Genomic DNA, 18,675 nt, shown 5'->3' with positions numbered 1-18,675 from the left:
GCAAACCTTTTTATTCAACACACAAAAATAATATTTTCATAAAGATAAGACAATTCTTACTTACTGTGTACATTGTCTCTTCATTTTGTACTAAAAAAATTAAAGATTAATGCAATGTAAACGAAGTAACTTCTTAACATAACATGGTGTAAGCAGAGAATAAAACTTTGCATTCAAACAATAAAGTATAAATTTCTCGGCAATAATCTAGATGCATCGTTTCTCAACCCACTGCTGGGTCTCAGGGAGGTGTTTGGTGGGTTGTGAATTCGGGCTTGAAAATTTATTTACTGTGTCTTAAAAACCTATTACATTTAAATTACAAAGATATATGTTTTAACAATTTAAATTCAACCTGTGTTGTATATAGTCTAAACTCTATGTCTATTATTCACGCTATACTGACCTAGAGTCAGTGCTCATTAAACGACTTCACATCTTGGTTACTTTGTAAGTATACCAAAAATTAACAAAATTACAGACTTTCTCTATATTGTCAATTCTTACGGTTTATTGAAATGATAAAAAAAAATCCTTCTGGGTAGATTTACATGACATCAAGTTCTACTTGACTCGTCGTTTGACGAAGATGGACCAAAAAAAAACAAAAAACAAGCACTTAATTGAAGCACATAACTTGGGTACTACTTTACTATACCGCAGACACCTATCAATGATTTATTTAGCAATTTCTTACATTGCTAATGTACTATTCTGCATTTCGGAACATTTCTTTAGGTGAAATCATGAATTTCTAACGAAAATATCTATTTCTTACATTAACGAGTACTTACTGTTGTTCCTTATTTCCAACAAACCATCCACGGGTAGCAAAGGTAAAAAAGGTAAAGTGTTCCCCTGTGCATAGCACCACGCCATGAAGGCGTATAGGGGGTAACGCCCCACACTTTCTTGATCCGGTCGTGAGCGGGGATGATGTGATCAGCATCACGCCCCTGACCACCTTTACCCCCCAGGGTTTCCCCCAGGTACCCATGTTATTCGACGCTAGCCCCAAAAACAATTGACACTAGCCCAAAAATTCACGATAGCCCCACGAACCATCACGGTGACAAGGTATGCCTACTAGGTTAGGTTCCATTAGCACTCCTTTCGTTCAATTTAGCATATACGGACAATACGAGAGCATATTGTGCTCTCGTGCAGAAAGAAAATGGTGGCAGGGTAAAATTTTCGTATCCCCAAAACGTATTTCTTCAATTTTACAGGAGAAAGTACTTACCGAAATGGGTTTATTTATACTTTAGGAAGGTCTTGGGAGTTTGCTTTCACCTCGTTGAAATTTTTTTGCCGATAAATCATGTAATATTCGACATTAATGTCGCTCCGATGCACGAAAGCTGTTCCCTTGATGTCCGTCTACTACGTGAACCAAATATTTGCGAGCGTTTCATGACGTAACAACCGGTCAGTGTTTCCAAATGCGCAGTTTTGTAACTGTGTAACAGTTCTAGAACGTAAATAAACGTGAGTTACTGTTCATTATTTCTGATTACAAACTTGCGACAACATGACGTGCACAGGATCAGTGGCGTACTCAATGTGAGGTTGATGGGGGTGATAACCCCCCCCCCCCTTCGCCCAGTATCTCTAAGGCTATTTATGAATGGTTCGTGGGGCTATTTATGAATGGTTCGTGGGGCTATTTATGAATGGTTTGTGGGGCTATTTATGAATGGTTTGTGGGGCTATATATGAATGGTTTGTGGGGCTATCCGTGAATGGTTCGTGGGGCTATCCGTGAATGGTTCGTAAAAAATTTCTAATTTTGAAAAACAAATTTAACTATCTTTCCTAACCTAACAGAACCTAACCTAACCTTGCCGTGCATGGTTCGTGGGGCTATTTATGAATGGTTCGTGGGGCTATCCGTGAATGGTTTGTGGGGCTATTTATGAATGGTTCGTGGGGCTATCCGTGAATGGTTCGTGGGGCTATCCGTGAATGGTTCGTAAAAAATTTCTAATTTTGAAAAACAAATTTAACTATCTTTCCTAACCTAACAGAACCTAACCTTGCCGTGCATGGTTTGTGGGGCTATTTATGAATGGTTCGTGGGGCTATCCGTGAATGGTTTGTGGGGCTATTTATGAATGGTTCGTGGGGCTATCCGTGAATGGTTCGTGGGGCTATTTATGAATGGTTCGTGGGGTTTTCGAACACGAAAAAAAAAATGGTTCGTAAAAAATTTCTAATTTTGAAAAACAAATTTAACTATGTTTCCTAACCTAACAGAACCTAACTTAACCTTGCCGTGCATGGTTCGTGGGGCTAATATTTATGAATGGTTTGTGGGTCTATCCGTGCATGGTTCGTGGAGTTTTCGAACCTGGAATAAAATACAAAATCAGTAACACGAAAGTAGGTACTTTTCCATGAAGGAGGTTGCAACACTGCATAACCACTGATCATGGACTACGCTAGTCAAGATTTCTCCGTCATATCGCGTGCAACGCAAGCGAAAGCGAACAAAATAAAAATACTCGATATTTCGAAAATTGAGATTATCTGCGTGCAAAAAACGAAACGCGAAATAGAAGAATCCTTACGAATGCAGAATATGTAAGTATCAATGTGAAAAATACGAAAATAAGGGAATTAGAGACGTTTGGTGGTTACCGAAATTTTAATAAGTGTTACCCTTAACTTGTAACAAGTAATCTAAACACAACGATTAATTAACTTGATATTCTTCAAATTGACGTATTCGCTCAAATGAATCAGTCTCTCTACGAAATTTGTCATCATTAACATTAAACTCCCTACAAGCTTACCTGGGTGATTTCCATTTCCGACGATAAATGTAGCAGGGCGGTAGACTATTCTGCCTTTGACAAATTCTTAGTACATGCTTATCACTTGCACTTAATCTTAAGTAAAGTCGCCAAGTTCCCTTGTTCAAACCAAAAAGTATACAACAGTGTTTCTGACCTTTGGAACTGGCGACTGGGACTCGTGGACAGTGTTGCCACAATCTGTAAGCACAATTTCCCTTTACAAGGGGTAAAATTTCCCTTTTTCGCCCATTTTTTCCCTTCATCTAAAGAATTAATAATAATAATAATAATAATAATAAATATTATCGTTGACCCATGTTCGTATGTATGTATAAAATGTTAAACAATTTAACTTTTAAATGCTACGACGCCGTATCAATTAGCCAAAAGTGGCAGAAAAGTGAAGTATAAGAAACCAAATCAATAAACAATAAAAATCAAAAACTTTAAAGGTTTTTTTTGGAAGATTTATATTTTTTTTGCTAAACCAAGTCATTTTTTTTTCATTTTGAGATGAAAGCTAAAACTACGTTAAAGTTGGAAACTGAAGATTTCTTAAGTAAAAAGCAAAACACACAAACAGAGATTGCATTTAGGGAGACCAATACCCCTTGTCTTGTATTCTAGTAAGGCTGTTCTAGTAAGGCGCAGATGAAACGTTACTTCCTTTAGATATGAAGAGTTTGTGTGGAAAATCACATTTTTGCCTCCCGATCAAAATTTTGAAATTCGGCGCATGTGTATACACGTTTTATTTTTTTAAAAATATAGTACATACCTGAGTAAATTTCACATATTAGGTGAAAACTTCTAAAACACAGCAAGTATTTTTTTTTTTAATAAAATTTAATCCATTGAGTCTAAGAGGAAATGTTGGTCACTTCTTGCCACTCCGCACGGAAATATTTAACTTGTTTCCGCAGTGTTTTTTCATCTTGCAATAATTCTCCACGACGTTTTGTAATATATTCTGGAGCTGCAGATAGTTTAATTTGCTCTCCTTGTTCTTTCATCGTCCAAGACGGACACAACCTTCCACCAATCAATCGCACTCGCACACGAATAACCCAGTGTCCAATGAAGACTGAAGTAAAGATTTGCGACCAAGAGAACTTTATGGTTTGCACGTGCAGTGTTGAGGCAAAATTCAGAGAACCACGGAAAGCTTTACATAAACAAAACCCTCAGACTCCCACTCCCAAAGCCGGAACATAAGGGTGAATGGTCAATAACCTCCGGCCCCAAACGGTAGCCAGATGTGGACCAACCCAAATTCCACCTTTCCTCTCAGAACAAAGTATACGACAATTTTTTTTTAAAATAAGTTCTCATTTTCAAAACTGGAATCTCTTATAATGGTTAATATACTAATTAATGTTGAGTCTGTCTTAAAATTTCCCTGAAAATTTGCTATTTTTAATCGAATTTCCCTTTTCCCCTTTCACTTAAAATTAGCTCCAAATTTCCCTTCAAAAAGGGAAATTTCCCTTCATGTGGCAACACTGCTCGTGGAATCGGAAAAGAGAATCAGGGGTCTTCCTCTTCGCACAACAGTCTTGCTACGTTGTGTTCTGACGTCAGATAAAGATTGCCTACGAGGTTAGGTTAGGCCTGTTAGGTTACGTTCCATTAGCATAGATACAATAAAAAATTATAATTTAGGCTAAGAGAACTAAACATAGCTAGCCTAACCTAACAACGTAGGCATATAGCCTAAAATGAAAGATCTGTCCCCCGTGACGTCAGAACACAAGGTTGCTCAAGTTTTGTGCGATAAGTGAGGCCCAGAGAAATCAGCACCTTAAATCCAGGTGTTACGAATTGTCACACACTGCATACAAAATTTATAGATGAAAAAATATATACATCTTTCGTTTAAGAGGGGTATTAACCCTGACCAATAACAGATATGAACTAACTCAATGATTTATCCCCAACAGCCCTCCCAAAATTTCCTCAACATACCCTAAAAATTCATCACAAAGGTTCAAGTTATAGTCATTCTGGCTCTAAATTTAAACGTACACTCCCTCATCGCACAAGCCTCAACCAACTCCCCCCTTTCCCAGATGCAAGCAAGTGGAACTCAGGTTACGCAATCCTGGAGGAGACAGGGGCATTCCCCCACCAACAATCTTGTTCTCAAAAATTCCCCACCAAAAATTTACGGGGGAGAGGTTCTTTTTAACAACAAAAAATGAGCAATTGGTTTTGACTTCAAATATACTTTACAAGGTTAATATTGAAAACACACACCCTCTCTTTCAAAAGATCATTAACATAACAGATCTCCACCAATAACATTAAACTTAAGGTGACCATACGACCATACGTCCCGCTTTGACCAGGACAGTACCATTTCAGAGGCGTGTCCCGGTCGTCCTGTCGGTATTATTTTTTTTAAAAAAAACTATTTGTCCCTTTTTATAAAAGTCCAGGAGTTCTTGAAAACCAAATTTAAATTTGAGACATTTCATGCTAAAAAAGAAATGTTGATGGATTTTTATAATTAGCGTCATGGTCGTCGACAATGTTCGAGCAGACAGTTGTATTGCTTTGTGTGGGTTTCGTTATTTGTTGAGCAGTGAATAATCATCGTCAAGAAGCACTGGCGTAGAGTGCAACAAACATATCTTTGCCGTTGCGCACATACCAATTTTCGTTTCGTCTCCCTCTCTCTTAGCATCACGTGTTCTACGCTGCTCGGCATTCCAGAGAACCGGGAGAGGCATTGTGAATCTCATCTGCGAAATAAGATCTCCCCCCCCCCCAACACAGCACTCTTCAATGATTTCAACGAGCTCTCCTTGAAAGTTTGTCTAATAAGTCTCCAGTAGACCTTAAGAAATATTCAAGTGTACATGGCTCCCAACTGTGTGCAGATTTCTATGAAAATAGAAATTGAATCTGAAACAAGGACACGCACTGCATATTTGTTAACAGATAAGCTTCCACTTGTATGTCATATATCTACTAGGAAATTTATAGCTAAGAACAATAGGCTATTCTTCTTATTACTTTATGGTTTCTGACAAGAAAGATTTTCACTTACAGTAATTTAGTGCTTTTCAGGTGTAAATTAAACTTGATTCTTTTGTACCAGAATTCTATTTGCTAGAAAGAGGATACATTCTTGTTAATGTAGTGTGAAGGTCTACAGTTAGTTCCCCTAATCACACACACACACACTCACACACACACACACACACACAAGCTGTCCCCATAGTAAGCGGCATAACTTCAGGAATCTGTTCCTCATACATAAACAATGAAAATTGAGGACTAAAAGTGGTAAACGTTGTAAGTGCCAAAAGCGAAAGTGTTGGGAAATCGCATCGTTCCGCATATCAGCCCGTAAGAACGTGCGCACTAGTGACCTCTTTACACACCCTTTGAACTACTTGGAGGGCTTCCAGCCACATTTCACGCTTACCACATTATAAAGCATGGCACATTTCACAGTTTAACGTAGAAAACGGTGTTTGAATTATTGTGGCACTTACAGCGTTTACCAATTTTAGTCTAATTATTCACATAAGCACAGGTCCGGAAATGCTTGGTATCCGAATTATAGGCTTTCACAACACATGCTAACCGGAAAATCTTTCTCACAGTACCCTAGAGGAGACGTTCAAAATGTCCACCTGCTGCCTCAAGACAGGCCGCATATGGACGTCGCATCGCGTCGCCCGAACACGCTCCCACATTCTTGGCGTTTTTCGTATTGTCTCTCAACCTGCTGCAATTCGATTGCCGGGAGTGTCCACATCTGCCACCGAAGACGAATACACCAGTGCTCTTAAATGGCCCCACAAGTACTAGACAACTACCACACTGTGTTAAACAGTATCATGTGTTTTAGGACACCACCTGTGGGAGAAGAAGATTCCGGTTAGCACATGTTGTGAAAGCACATAACTCGGGAACCAAGTATGTCCGGGCCTATGTTTATATAAACTATTTTCATTGTTTACATAAGTGAAACACATTCCTGAAGTTACGCGACACCCTGTGTCCTATGTATGTTGGTGTGTGTGTGTGTGTGTGTAAAGTCACTTCTGTATTGTAGACTGTAATTCACAGATCTTAGCAGGCAAATTATTTATATTACATAGTGCAAGATTGAAGCGTTGAAACAGAGCACCAAACAAGCAGTTGACAACCACTGCACCAGTTTTAATATAATTCCAGCGATTAAAAACACATTCAACGCGGAAGAGAGAGAAATTAAATTATTATATAGGCCCATAGCCAGACAGAAGGAAAGAAAGATAGTGACAAGATGGCTGAGGTGACACACCAACTGACAAAAGAAAGTGCGAGGCGTTCTGTCAGCTGATGATATATCACCCGCAGACATCGGAGGTCACGAGGCGTCAGGCAGGAGATAGTGTGGAACCCAGCACGGATGAAGAAGCACTCCGCCAGTAGGTGTGTTCTCATCCGCAGATCTCAGGATTTGGGAGATGCTGCAATGAAACATCGTGTTACGGAGTAGACCGGAAAATATGACATCTTTGCCGAAACATCGAAGGTAATTTTCGAGGGATCGATGTGGATTGCAGAAAACGACACGGCATTTGGAACTGTGGCGGGCACTAATTGAGAAACTTCTAGTAGCCTCCCATAATTGTTGGTTTTGACCTTAAACATGTTCCGCTTGTTGCCCTTAGGACATTATACGAAATATATAAATTAATTGTTTATTAATTTTAATAATGTCTATGTTGTGATTATGTAGGGCTGTACATCAGATTAAGAAGAAAAATCTGATTTTCAGACTTCTGAAAATTTTCAGTTACAGGCTCCGCGTAATGCATCAGGCCCAGCACCCACCTAAGGCCGGTCTCGATGTCAATGCCTAATGAACATGAGGATAATATCAGCGACGGACTGGGAGCAAAATTAAAAATTAACTTATAATTACAAAAATTCTGTTTGCCAAGTTGCGTGAAATTAATACAAATCTCACGAAACAAACGATTTGTGAACGAACAAACGTGCCACCACGTTTTCAAATTGCTATATCCCTGAAAAATCACCCAAACCAAGTCATGTACAATATTCAGAATCTAACATTTGTGTATATAGAGTGCTTGGGTTACAAGCTTTCCCCAGACATTTTACAAGATTGAAGTGGCCTGGTATGGCCAACGGGATGAAGAGCTCACACAGGCCAGGTTGATTGTAAATGCTGTAAGAGGCTGCAGTGATGTGCGACACCATATAAACTGCTTTGCTTTCGAAAACTGTCTTTGATAAAAAGAGAAGCGCTACGGTGAAACACACAGTACCGTAAATATAGGCTATGATAAATTCTTTAACAGCAAGCCTACATTTGCTTGTACAGAACCGGCACTACACCATTGACAACACAAATAAAAATGCTTATGAGGAGATGCTCTGTTTATATTTATCCAATACTAACATTACACATAGATATTCATAGTTTCTTACTGAAGGGCAAATTTCTCGTGTACCGAGTTATCAGATCAAGAGCCCACACTGGTTGATCCATAGGCACCATATGGCCAGCATTTCTTACCAACAATTCACTAAAGTTTCCAGCTGTCTTGATGTAACCTGCAAGTTCCTCTCCAACATACCAAATTTCTCTAGGAGCTGTTTTGTACTCTTCTGCAGCGTTAAATTCCATAGCTTCGTAGAATTTGAGAGACAATGGATATGCGCAGATAATATCCATTTGTCCAGTGAACAAAAGTACTCGATAATTGTTTGCTAAAACTTCGATCCATGGCCTAATTGAATGCTGAATGTCTTCTTCTAATGCATCGTACGACTCGCCACCGTTGTTGTAAGTCAAATTTCCGACGTGGAGGGCAGCACGTACTGCTTCCCGTTGAACATAAACGTAATAATCACCTCCTATGACTGGTTCTTCTTCGTATAGATAATTGTATATGTCGTAAATTCCTGATCTTGTAGAAAAAGTCTCTAGTAAGACTCCATTTATCTGAAATGTAATTAAATTTTATCAGATATTATGAATTGTAATGACAGTGTGCTTTGATACTGTGAAGCAATTTTGTCAGTCTCGCAGCTAGTAATTTCTCCGTCCAAGTGTACAGTTTTTCAGAAAAAATGTTTTTAGAATATAGTAGGTATAATAACGGGGCATATGCTGACAATGAAGATAGATAAAAACAATTGAACAGATTGCGTTTTGTGTGCAAGATAAGTCTTATCTTCCCTTCTTTTAACCACCAGTTTTGGAAATCCCAAGCAGCTGATTAGCATAATTAAGACTATAAATTCGACTTGACATCTTGGGTAATACTTACATTGTTAGCTTCAACGTACTGTTCACTCAAAATTGATTGAACAGTCTCATTCTCCAACTGATGGAAATAATCTCTTGTAGCGCCATCAATAAGCCCCAGCTGGTAGAGATAGTCGCCATAAGGTGTTTGATGTAAGGGATCGCTCCAAGCATTCCCTATCACCATGCCTGAAAACAGAAATCATCATGGAATATTTGTTTTATGCAAATTAAAAAAGAAGCTAAATTTTCTTGAAAGAGGCGCTTTAATTAATATAGAGCCAGACAACTAATTTGTATTAGCGTAATTTTCAAGTGCAGTCCGTGCATACTACATTGACAAAAAATAATTTCACTAAACTTAGCTATAGTTGAGTAATAGTTGAAGCGTCGCAAGTTACTCATGCAAAGTTGCAGGTAAAATGAAGGCCATAAAAAGAATATAAGGTTTTCGCCATATTCCCATTATCCTGCCTTGAACTTTATGACTGGTAGTTGAATATGATTGGGTATGTGAAGAATATCAATGTCAAACTACAAACAATATTTTTCTTTCTGTGGTTATATTCTTTCAAGAGAACGTAACAACTAATCTACATTGTCGGAGACTATGTAATGCCCGCCACTCAATGTCTTGAAGATTTCATCTCCAGAACTGAACATTACGTTGCTTTGGATCTGGTGTGGCTCAAGTTTGTGTAATGAAACTTAGTCTAAAAAAAGTTTCTAGAATACATTTTCGGAGGGAATAGTTCTTATTGCTATATTGTTTCATGCATGCATTTATTACTTATACGCTTACCTTGTAGATTTATCTTCAAAGCTGCGCCTGGGTTGTTTTGGTGGATTGTGTATGCAATTGCTGGTCCATATTTACCTGAAAATATTGTACATTTTATTTGTGTTTTTCTTATTGTGCGAAGCTCTCTTCTCACTTTTCGTAACCGTATCAATGAGAATGAATGATGATTAGATAAAACTGATGAAGAAACAGTCACAAGAGAACATTCATGACTAGCTCGGGACTAGAACCCGAAACTATCGGTATTGAGATAGCGAGATGACTTCAGCCATCTAAAGAAGGTCAGTTAAATTATGACATTGATCTTGGAACAATAAATATTTATTGTGCATTTAAATAAATAGTGTTTATAATAGGGATGAGTCGATACCGATACCGATGTATCGGTGTCGGTCGATAGCAGTGGTATCGGTATCGGTAAATATCGGCTGAAATTTTTTCACCGATACCAGCCGATACCATCGTTTTTGAGTCGATAGGAGCTCGTCCAAAACCAACACTTGTTTCTTTTTAAAGGCTCGTTCACTTTTTCCAACTTACTTTGGCTTTGAAGAAAGGTTAAAAAATACGAATTTGTGCATTTGTTAATTGAACGTGGACTCAAGTTTCGTGAACAGCAAGTACGTACGTGGCAAAGATCCATACGCAGATAAGACTCGCGGTCAAGTATCTTGCAAATCAAGGGTAACGTGAAATTATTCCCATAGGAGTTCCTTCGAAGTCTACCAGGCTTTGATCCTACAGATGTAGCCTCGCGTAACAATAATCGCAATGAGGTCCTTGCAGCCAACGAGGCACCTGGTGTATTGTGGACATCTTTCTCTTTAAGATCCCCGCAGTCAAGACAGTCATCGGTCATGTGGGTGGTGGTCGTGTCTCAGACACGTAGCATATTCCTGGAAATTCAAATACCTGGGCTAATCCCCCTTTTCATTTCCAACTTTAGACTTTTGTTTGTCCTGACCTGTATAGCCTAACTGGGTTTCAACAGGCGTGTTTTGACATGGTTTCGACACAGGGAACGCGGCAAGGGAATACTTTTCTTTGAACAACAGTTGATTGCACTTAGTTTCTGAATACTGTAGTGATGGGTTTCGCTTTCCTTCCACACCAAGGGATAGAACTATGCATTTTTTCTTTTTTTTTAGAAATCATTTGCTGATGTCGAAAGTAAAGTAACCTCGAAATATCAATGTACCGAAGTCAATCGCCTGATATGGAAGCAAGAGATTGGTAAGTTGTCATTCTCTCCTTACATTTCACTTATTATTTTTTATTATCTTTGTTAAAGTACATAAAAGAGACGAGGTAGGTCCGGGGCTGGTAAATCGCCAATTATTCTTGTGTCCACGGATGATTTAATGTTAGTTTGGGAAGAGTGATCCCTTAGTTTTAGAGGAAGTTGAAGGGGCATGATCTAATTTTTCAACATTGGGGGGACGGGGGACGATCGCGCTCTTAGCTTCTCATAATATTTCTCTCATATTTGAAAAATCTGATCGATTGTCACTGATCTAAAAAAAGACTGTGAAGTTGAGATGCATCGTTGCAACAGAGCATCGTTTCGTAGGTTAATTTATTCATCGCAGCTTGTCAGAAATACATATCTATAAAATGTAATAATAATAATAATTATACTCGTACATTATATATATATGTATTCATATTTGTATATATGTAATTAGTAATAACTAGCCTTTGTTGTTTTGAATTGGAATTATACAAGTATCGGTATCGGTGGGTATCAGTGAGAGTATCGGCATCGGTATCGGTTCAAATTGGTATCGGCTGAGCCCTAGTTTATAATGATGTAAAGAAAATGGCTCATCTTAGTTCCAAATTTAGAACTGAGCACGTATCAGTGCGCTTCTGGAATCGGTTGAATGCAGTGACTATCAGAAGACAATAAAATATTAGTAAACCTATATTTTCTACTAAAATACAACCCTCATGTGTGCGTCAACCCTCCTACCTACCAGCATAAGATTCTCCACTGACGAAAAAATCACGTTGCTGCAGTTCAGGAAACAGAGTGAAAAATTGGACCAGGGCCTCATAGAGGTCCCTTCCGACGGCTGTTTCGTTCCTTGGGTATCCTCTGGCATCTTCGGTGAAACTGAAGCCTGTAAGCAACCAAAAACGTATATAATTTAACCTTAACGAAAAAAAGAAAATTCTGGTGTCTTGTAATATCATAGTTACAAAATTAATGCGGTACACAGCTATTCCTTGCTGTAGTTGTTAAGGATAAATTGAGGCATGCTACACACCACCAATTGGTATCAAAAGTGGAATGCCAAAGTTAGTTTTGGTGAAAAACTTCCGAATGCACCTTGGATCTGATGATTCAGCAGATAAGACGTACTTCATAGACAACAGTTAAATATGAAACTATATTTTAAATTAAATATTTATTGCCAAATTCTTCCTGCAAAATTTTATATATACAGTCTTGGTTCAAAAACCTCTATTGGACAATCTGGAACAATTTAATAGGAGCTGTTCCTGAGTAAACAAACGAACTAACAGATTTTTTTCAATGGCCCAAGAGACTTTCGGGTTTATATGAGGGAACTGAGAACCAATTGAAGCATGTTTGTACATTTGACACATCCTAGTGAAATTGCTTAACACAATTAAATATTTTAGCATCATTCTTTAAAGTAATGTTTTGGAAAAATGAAGAGGTGCGGAGAGTTAAAAAAAGGTAAAGTGTTCCCCTGTGCATAGCACCACGCCATGAAGGCGTATAGGGGGTGTGGGGGTAACACCCCACACTTTCTTGATCCGGTCGTGAGTGGAGGTGATGTGATCAGCATCACGCCCCTAACCGCTTTACCCCCCAGGGTTTCCCCCAGGTACCCATGTTATTCGACGCTGGGTGGGCGCCGGGGCCGCTTCCACCGTTAGAAAAGTTCCCGGATTTGAACCGGCTGGGGATCGAACCCGGGACCTTTAGCATGGTAGTCAGACGCGTTACCGACTGAGCCACCGCGGCGAGAGTTACTTAAGTTATCATAGTTTTAAAAAAATGAATGTTTATTTTATGGTGTATCGCGAGACCTTCGATGGAATTCAGGGAAACATGCCGATCTGAAGTTAGTTGTGCATTGGCCATTATCAGGCGAATCTGTTTATCACGGCCATACATAGAGTACGTCCGTCTTAAAAGTATAATAAGAGAAAAATAATAACTTGTAAGTTTATTAAGGTATTTGGGTACAGTTTTCTTCTACCTACAGAGTAACACCAAAAGTTTTTTTTACATACCTAATACACTTCGATATGTGCACCATTAGTTGCGTGACAGATGTCCAACCTATATTGAAGCTCCGCCCATGTGTTCTACAGCATTACTGGCGTCACATTCCGGATTACAGCACAAATGTGACAGGAAGGTCACGAACTTGTGTTGGGTATACTTAAAACTTTACAAAACCTCACAGAAAAAAAAAAAACAAGCGGAGTAATGTCCTGGGATTTTAAGGCGCTAAGCGATAGGAGCACCGTGCCATTGCGAGAAAGAAGTGAGGGATTTCCTGGACCGTGAGTTTCCTGGACGCTGGATCAGGATACTAGTAACAGCAAGATCTTCTACCTTATTAAATTATAATTGTTATCTCTCGTTTTTCTCCTTGTGTATTTTGCTAGAAACCCGGAAGTTCAGTGGACTTGCAAGTAGCAGGTGTTACTCGAGTTGTCAAAATGTTTGAACATCTGGTAATACGTAGCCCCTCTAGAGCAGTGGTTCTCAACCTTCGGGAGCCCGCGGCCCGGTAAGTTCGTTTTTTAAAAGTCGATGCCTCGATCCCAACAATTTTACTCGTAAATAGCATTTACTAAGACCATCTTTCCAGGTGGTTGCCAGCTGAGGCTATAAGTCGCTTCACCCTTCTGGCCGTAACTCGAGAACAGACCCACGATTGTAATTCAAATTTGGAGGCTGCACGGCATCAGTACCGTCTCAGCGGCTTTGATTTCTCACCAGTAATTGGTGTCAATATTATGCAGTTTTTCCTTATGTGCTTCACGCAACGCCACAGAGTTAAGACGCTTTTGGGTCATCCTACTTCGAAAATAGTTCTGCAGGTGGATGCAAAGCACAAACTACTTTCAGCCTCCTCGCAACAAGACAGTGTTAAAAGCAAGCGCACTTTCTGAGGTTCTAAAGTTGTTCTACCTATGCACCATGGGTTAGGTGGTAGAACACGGGGTTAGGTGGTAGAACAGCCGCAGGCTGAACCTCGCCCTTTAATAAAGAAAAATTGAAATTGAATCGGAACATGGAATATCTATAGCATGCCGTTGTAAAGCAAGTTACTACTTACATTTTGGATTTCTTCCTGAAATAGTGTTCCAGTTTTTATCTCAGTTCTTCTTTTTCAATTCTAAGCTCAACAACATCCACCCACCACAATTCACTGCTATGTATTGAGCAAAGACGATTTATTCGTTTTCTCATTCCTTTCTTTTGTCTCTTTCCAATGCAAGGGATAGCCAAACCATTTCAAATGCTGGCACCTCAGAAGTTCATAACGTGAGGAGATCCATACACAGGGGTGTAAACTAGTAAAGCGGTCAAAATTACTGATTTAACTGAACGAAAAAACTGACCAAATAATGACAAATTACTGATGAAATACTGACCTATTTATTTACACCATATCAATAAATTGCCATCCTTTAAGTAATACTGGAATTTCATCTTTTAAAAATGATCTGGTCTCCACCATTCTGATAGCTTAACCACGACACATTTTTTAAAAAAATTGATGATAGTTTTCATAATTGTACAAAATTATGTAAGGCAATAAAGCAATTCTTTAAACAATAGTGTGTAGCAGATATTGAAAAGAAAAACACGTTATCATTACTTAAAGTCTGTCTTTGGTATTTTACTGATAAAAAGAATATAATTAAACTCTTTTGAGATGGAAATCTGCCACTGCCTTCACAAGAGAGCACTTCAGACTGGCAATACAGGGGTGTGTCGTCTTGCAAGCATGTCTTAAAGTACAGACCACAATTTGTAATCTAGAGGGTTGAGCTCTGGACTGCCAGATGGCCCATCTAAGGAAGAATGCAATCAGGCACATTAGTCTCAAGCCACTGCTGGGTTGTTTGTAGCTTATGAGCTGGTGGAGAATCCTGCTGAAAGCTCCACTCCTGACCATGAAAAAGAGTGTTGCTTAGGTCCTTGACCATTATGCCCATGGCTGTCTCCTGGGACACTCAAGCTGAAGTTTTTAACCCTTTCTCGCAGAAATGGAGCTCGGTGATGTCATTATAACTCACCCCCACCACATCATGATTGAAGCAGGAAGGTGACCCCTCTGGACCATCCTTCCCATTATCTTCTCATGAACTTGCGGCATGCACCCTGTCATTTTCCGATTTGAAAGCCTCCTCAACAGTAAAACATTTTATCATTGGTGGCCGCGGTGGCTCAGTCGGTAACGCGTCTGACTACCATGCTAAAGGTCCCGGGTTCGATCCCCGGCCGGTTCAAATCCGGGAACTTTTCTAACGGTTGGAAGCGGCCCCGGCGCCCACCCAGCGTCGAATAACATGGGTACCTGGGGGAAACCCTGGGGGGTAAAGGCGGTCAGGGGCGTGGTGCTGATCACGTCACCCCACTCACGACCGGATCAAGAAAGTGTGGGGCGTTACCCCTACACCCCCTATACGCCTTCATGGCGTGGTGCTAAGCACAGGGGAACACTTTACTTTACTTTATCATTGGTGAAAAGAATTCTTCTGTACCCATTTACTGTACCATTCTGTCACTTCCTTTACTCAACTAGCAATGATTCACGGGTTGAAGAAAGCAACTAATCAAGAAATGCTTTCATCACTGATAGGAAAAATTACCTTTAGTTGAATTGAAAAAAAAAGAATCATCTCACTGGGAAGTGAGGACTACAGTATTCCCTCCCATACTTATTCCTTTATTATTGTACATAATCATAACCTACCATGAGTTTTCCGTAATTGACTGTGTGCTTGGAAAAATAAATACTGAAATAGAGTAAATGCACGGACACTCTAAACTATAAACACTCTACTGAAACTGAACATTGTTGATGTGCCAATTTCAAAGCAGAATCCTACGTAATTTCGAGCCTGTTGTATGCAAAGTTCCTGCATGCAAAACCTTTTACCTTAAGTAAAATAAACAATTCAAACTAGAAATGTGAAGAAATAAGGACCCAAATGTTCTCACAGAGAGAGAGTCCTCAAATAATTTATGAAATTTCTGTTAGACAGATAATATTTTGTTACAACATGAAATCTCGTTGAAGGTTATACATTGGGCTGCAAGTCGCAAACTTCAAGCGAACCTGGTGAAGAGTTTTTTTTTTTTTTTTTTTTTTTTGGGATATCAACCGGGTGATTTCCGCACTTCAATCCCTAAAGATAAGAGTGATGTTAGCTCTCGCAAGCTCGGAAACCTATCCGGAAATCACCTGGCTGATATCCCCCCCCCCGAAAAAAAACTCTTCCATCATTCTCCACCAGGAAAGCTTCAAGAATTATTTCAGGAGAACCTGTCGCGGTTGATCTTAACTTCATTAGGTGAAATACAATTTGAGTGAAATTTGTCACTGCGTGTGAACATTACCTGTTCCTACTGGATTGTCGATGTAGATGAGTGACTGATTCTTGTGCCACGAATATGGGTTGTTCACCAAGGTGTAGTCTTCTGATATTGTGAAAGGTCCATTTTCTGTGAAGAGACCGTAGAGTGAAGAAGATCCAGGACCACCCTGAAGCCAAAGAACGACTGGAGCGTTTTCATAGTCTGTCTGAAAATACCATGGAATTAATTTGGCAATACTCCCTGCAACGTAAATTAACGGGGGAAGGGGAGAGCGCTTGATCAACTCATATATATATATATCTTCCTTTGTACAAATGTTGTTACTTGTTAATTATTCTAGAAGATATCTTCTTTTAATGTACTCTTATATAGCATGTGGGCGTAAGCGTGTACAATCGATATTACACATTAATGTTTAGATTATTCAAAGATAATGATAATTTATATTACAAAGTGTATTTTTCGATTTTCTAAAACACCAAAATTAGCTTAGATTATGATCACAGTCATTGAAAGTAATGCAAAATAGTATCCGCCCCCCGTGGCGGAGTGGTTAGCACATCGCGCTACTACGCGAGGGGTCCCAGGTTCGAATCCCTGACTGGGCATGGATGTTTGTGAGTGTACATTCATCAATTTCATCATATCATCACTCATCCCAATCTTCGCAAATTAGCCAAAAGTGGCACAAAAACCGAAATAAAATAAAGCAAATCAATCATTCAATCAATAATGCAAAAGTTATACAACTTTAATAAGTTCCATTGCTCGAAATGGAAATTCCTAGCTGGGGGATGCTTGATCAAGTTTGGTAAAAAGGGCATCTTCCCCCCATTCGAGCAGTGATAGTCCATAGTAATGTTTCCCTAACATGATGCTTAGATTATGTTCTTTTTTGTAGCTAATCAGTGGTGATTTATTCATTCTGGTTTATTTGGACTTTTAACCACTGTTATTTAAAAGAGATATGATTTACCAACGTTTCGGAGGCTGTTGTCACGAACTTCACAAAAAGAAACAGATAATTTACATATCGAAAATCTGTTATTGATACTCCTAATGCCAGAGGAGCGCCAAGAAATCACAATTCTGCCTAATCTAATTTTTTTTTACCCTATTAAGAGTTTCCTTCTTGCTATTAATATGAAACACATCATTAAGATTATAAGTTACTATTCTTGAAAAAAAAAAAACCAATGGGGTTCCAGGAGGCACGCCCCGCTCGCTCTTTTGCCTTTGCAAGTTCTATCTAGTGTTAACTTACCTCGGCTGGAAAGAACCAGAAGAAGAGATTCGAGTTGAAATCTTCATTCACAGTCAAATATCCCGAATAACTAGGGATTTCGGAAATGTTGCCAACTTTCGATAAATTCCGTGCCTCTTCAATGTTACCAGACTGGATCAACGGAGTAAGGAAAAGAGCCTCGCCTGGATCACCCTCAACTGGCATTGGCTCCCACGTTGGATAAATACTTCGAAGATTCGAAACATGCTTGCCAGATCCTGTACCCAAGAACAGGAAAACCAATACGAGATACCTCAACATGGCTACATGCGAAAAATGGCCGATATCAACACAATAGACAAATTTCATGTATTTTATAGAATCAGGTAGACATGTGTTTAGCATGTGGAAATGTTTGAAAGAGTGGACAACAATACACCTTTGGACTGTCTCGTATTCAGACAATGAGTTCATGCTGAATCACTTAAGTTTGAGGACTGATATGGATTATATATTATCACATTGCAGCTCTGTTAATATAATTTATAATGTTGTATTGCAAAAGATATTTATCAATCTATTATTTATGGTGCCTCGTGAGAAAGTATAATGATAAGGTAACCTTGAGAGACACATTAAAAGATAGTAAAAAGTGAAGGACATAAATCACGAACATTGTCTCGTCTGATTTGAGATTACAAAACTTAGAAGACAAGTTCATATTTTTTGTTGGTGAATCGAGTTCCACAAGATGTAATCTCTTGCGTAACATCTTTGTTACATATTTCATTGTGTTTGGTTATTAGCTTTCTTCGAACAAATGGACGATTGCTTCTTTTGGTATGGCACAAAGACAAATCGAATATAAAAGGCAATCGAAGAGGATAATATGGGGTTTTCTGGTCTCTCTTTTGGAAGAGTTTGATAAGATTAACTAAGTGAACAATTAAATGGTCACTTCGCAAGTTT

General features: G+C 39.0%; 2 protein-coding genes across 2 annotated transcripts in view; both read right to left on the bottom strand.

Annotated features, from left to right (window-relative positions):
• Positions 1–2,971, bottom strand: part of LOC145988500 (acylamino-acid-releasing enzyme-like) — a 32,071-nt gene extending 29,100 nt beyond the window's left edge. Inside the window, exon 1 of the mRNA XM_083123364.1 lies at positions 2,796–2,971. Coding sequence (XP_082979490.1) covers positions 2,796–2,810 — 15 coding nt within the window. The 5' untranslated portion in view covers positions 2,811–2,971. The remainder of the gene's footprint in view (positions 1–2,795) is intronic.
• A 5,222-nt stretch (positions 2,972–8,193) lies between these two features.
• LOC145989188 (venom serine carboxypeptidase-like) lies at positions 8,194–18,074 on the bottom strand. Its single transcript, XM_083124492.1, has 6 exons — positions 17,746–18,074; positions 16,503–16,686; positions 11,857–12,003; positions 9,881–9,955; positions 9,101–9,267; positions 8,194–8,772 (listed from the first exon to the last, which is right to left on the bottom strand). Exons 1-6 carry the CDS (start codon positions 18,025–18,027, stop codon positions 8,242–8,244), a joined length of 1,386 nt encoding a protein of 461 aa, XP_082980618.1. The 5' UTR covers positions 18,028–18,074; the 3' UTR covers positions 8,194–8,241.
• Positions 18,075–18,675: the final 601 nt, after the last annotated feature.

This window comes from Lepisma saccharinum, chromosome 6, assembly GCF_977018435.1.
Source record: "Lepisma saccharinum chromosome 6, izLepSacc3.1, whole genome shotgun sequence".
NCBI classification, from domain to species: domain Eukaryota; kingdom Metazoa; phylum Arthropoda; class Insecta; order Zygentoma; family Lepismatidae; genus Lepisma; species Lepisma saccharinum.
The sequence above is the reverse complement of the archived record's forward strand: the minus strand, read 5'-3'. Positions and strand labels throughout refer to the sequence as shown.